The sequence below is a fragment of the Aplysia californica genome, unplaced genomic scaffold, assembly GCF_000002075.1.
Source record: "Aplysia californica isolate F4 #8 unplaced genomic scaffold, AplCal3.0 scaffold00246, whole genome shotgun sequence".
NCBI classification, from domain to species: Eukaryota; Metazoa; Mollusca; class Gastropoda; order Aplysiida; family Aplysiidae; genus Aplysia; species Aplysia californica.
The window spans coordinates 862277-865204 of NW_004797516.1; the positions used below are offsets into that span (position 1 = coordinate 862277).

The 2928-nt window shown below is 38.8% G+C and overlaps 1 protein-coding gene across 1 annotated transcript in view; it reads left to right on the forward strand.

The window, feature by feature from the left end:
* Positions 1–2708: 2708 nt before the first annotated feature.
* Positions 2709–2928, forward strand: part of LOC101862734 (xylan 1,4-beta-xylosidase) — a 19364-nt gene continuing 19144 nt past the window's right edge. Inside the window, exon 1 of the mRNA XM_035970282.1 lies at positions 2709–2784. Coding sequence (XP_035826175.1) covers positions 2709–2784 — 76 coding nt within the window. The remainder of the gene's footprint in view (positions 2785–2928) is intronic.

Below are 2928 nucleotides of genomic sequence, written 5' to 3' on the forward strand. Positions count from 1 at the left end.
CTTCTCGGACAAGGGCGAAAAATCTCGGAGGGCCCATGTGCAAGTTGCGCTCGTTAAAGATCCCCTGGTGGTCTAAAATCGATAAGAGTAGGCTTCGGCCGCCACCCGGGCAAAATTCAAAATTTCCTACCAACTAAAAAGTATTAGGTGTGTCCCGCGCGCTCATATGACCTTATGCAGTTGCGAGCGCCGTAAAACCCTCTACTATTAAAAAATAAAATAAAAAAGACTCGCGTCATAAGATGAGAGCTCCGAAGAAATCCTTTAATTTGGCTGCCTTTGAGGAAATTACATATTATATAACATTTACCCCCCCCCCCCTCTAAAAAAAGAAAGAAATTAAAAAACAAAGGTATGCGTTTATCGTTCCTACCAACGCTATTATATTATTATTATTTAAGACGTGGGGCCTCCGAATTTAACGGGTGTATCCGATAGGACGGAGCCAAATGGTTTGAGAACCTTGCAAACTCCTCAAAACGACCTGAGCTCAAGAACGCCAAGTCCGGGATTCGAACCATGGGCATTCGTAGTCCAGCATGATACCAACGGAGTTAAAAGGGGTGCCCAAAGATAATAAATGGATCTACTCACCAAAGGTTGAGGTACTACAAAATGAAGTAACGTTTTCATTTCACCCACACATTTTTAATTTTTTTTTTGGTTTCTGTCTATCAGTCTAACTTTTTTATAAAGCAAAATGACTGTCTTTTTATAATTGAAATATTTATTCTTTCTACTCGAAACAAACAAACTTAAGATGCACTGAAATGCCTTGGACTTGACTATCTCGGCCTGCAGATAAGCAGAGATAAAAAATGTTATACTCTTCCTTTTGTGGAGGTGCGCCCAATAATTCAGCAGTTTCAGCAATATTGTTTTCTTCATATCGGCTGTCTCGTGGTGTTCTGCAATTAGCATTGTGTTCGGATTAAAAAGAAACAAAGTCAAGGTTGTTAGCTTTCTTTCAGTATCTCAATTGCACTTGATATATATCCAAACTCCAGATGATGTCAAAAGGTTCGTTTTATCATTTTTATACTATCAGCCATTGTAGTAGAGGGAGAATAAAGGAGAGACCGCAAGAATGCACATGACCTTGGATGCGAAGTATCCACTGGATTGTAGCCCAAGAACACTTTAGTCCACATCAATTATTTAATATTGGGCAGGGGCAGGGTCCGCACATTTTCAATTTCTCACTGGATCTGGGGGATTGTTAAAATTGCAGTTGTGATCGTAGACCTTCTTTATTTCCAAAGCGTTCGAGTAAATAAATGTATTATTTGTTTCTTTTGAAAATACTCAATAGATTCTGATCTATTAGAACGCTGGAGGGATAACAGCTTCGGTTATTTCTATTTTTGTCTACGTCACCGCACGCTGTGTTGTGACTTCTCCTGTGATATATTTTTTAAATGCTTATTGTTTATTCGAATGACTTCGAATGACTTATTCGAATAACTGAGATTTGCAGATTTTTCTTTGTGGTCTCAGTACATTGCTATGCTATTTCAGTTGACCTTTGATGATATCCTTTGAAAAATGTAACACACTAAAACTTGAAACAAATATTTGATCTAAATTATATTGTCCGTTCTTACTGTTCCCTGTGTGTTGAGAGGAGACCTTTAGCCTTGACTATTTGAATATTTCTTGCGTGAACGAGGTCCTGTGAAATGTCTGCTGGAATAAAAATAAAATTATATGCTAATTTTAGGCCATTTTATAGCTATTTTTATTGCAATTTTCATTGAACCAGTCATTAGGATAAAGCATCACAGTTTCCACAACATAAGCACTTTTTCGTTGTTCTTTCTTCTCTCTAAAGCAGATTTCTAAAACGCCAACAACAAAATGAGGTCGGTGTTGTCCCGACTACCTTGCTGTATAAGCTTTCTTATACTGGCCCTCTGTATGTCCAACAATGGAGTTGTTGGCTCCAGATTGTCCAGGCGTCACCATGACACAGTGAGACACATGAGTGTGGAGGAGGAAGATTCTCCCTTTGACGATTTCCCGTTCAGAGATACCAGCTTACCATGGGACAAACGTGTGGATGATCTGGTGTCCAGGCTGACTCTGCAGGAGATCATGGTGCAGATGTCAAAAGGCGGAGCTGGGGAGTTCGGAGGTCCAGCCCCAGCCATTCCCAGATTGGGTGAGTTACAAGAAGAAGTCCGTAGTGTACCCGTTGATGGACAGGATGGAAATATGTTATGGTGGCATGAGCAATTACAAAGATTAGCTAATAGTTAGAAGTGGTACGTTTTGAATTTAGACCCCCCCCCCCTTCTACGTATCTCAATATAATATGTGAGGCGTGCTGACAAAATGAGTTACTTCTCGCAAAGGAGATATTGGCCAAAAATCAACACCTAGGTCAAATTAACAGATCTTCTATTGATGCTCTATTTTTTATGTATAACATGCCTCTTGCATACTTGTAAACTGTAAAACTTCACTAATAAGCATTATGTTTCTGTTCCAATAAGGCTTGAATTAGAGAAGTAACTCATTTTGTTAGCACGCTTCACATATGTATATTGAAAATATAATGTTCTTAATGTTTTTGTCATTTGAGAGATCAACTTCCTGCGGTTTCATACCACTAATTTTGAAGGCAGGTTCCCTTTATTTAACAGAAAGATAATGTACTAAATTACCAAGAAAAGGCTAGAGTCAGAAAATGCATTCAACACTGATACATGGAAGGCCAAAAGATCACCTTCAGGGTAAAATTCCAGGCTTTTCAAGTTGTCTTCTTGTCTCAGGTTGTGAAGTGTATGAAGATTTGTTTAGATACGGTACATCACAAAATGAAATGAGACATCCGAAGTGTAACTCGACAAAGTCTTGTTCAGTGAAATAATAGTTGTCCCTATAAGATTTCAGAGGAGGCTAACGTTACATAAGGATTAAGGCACC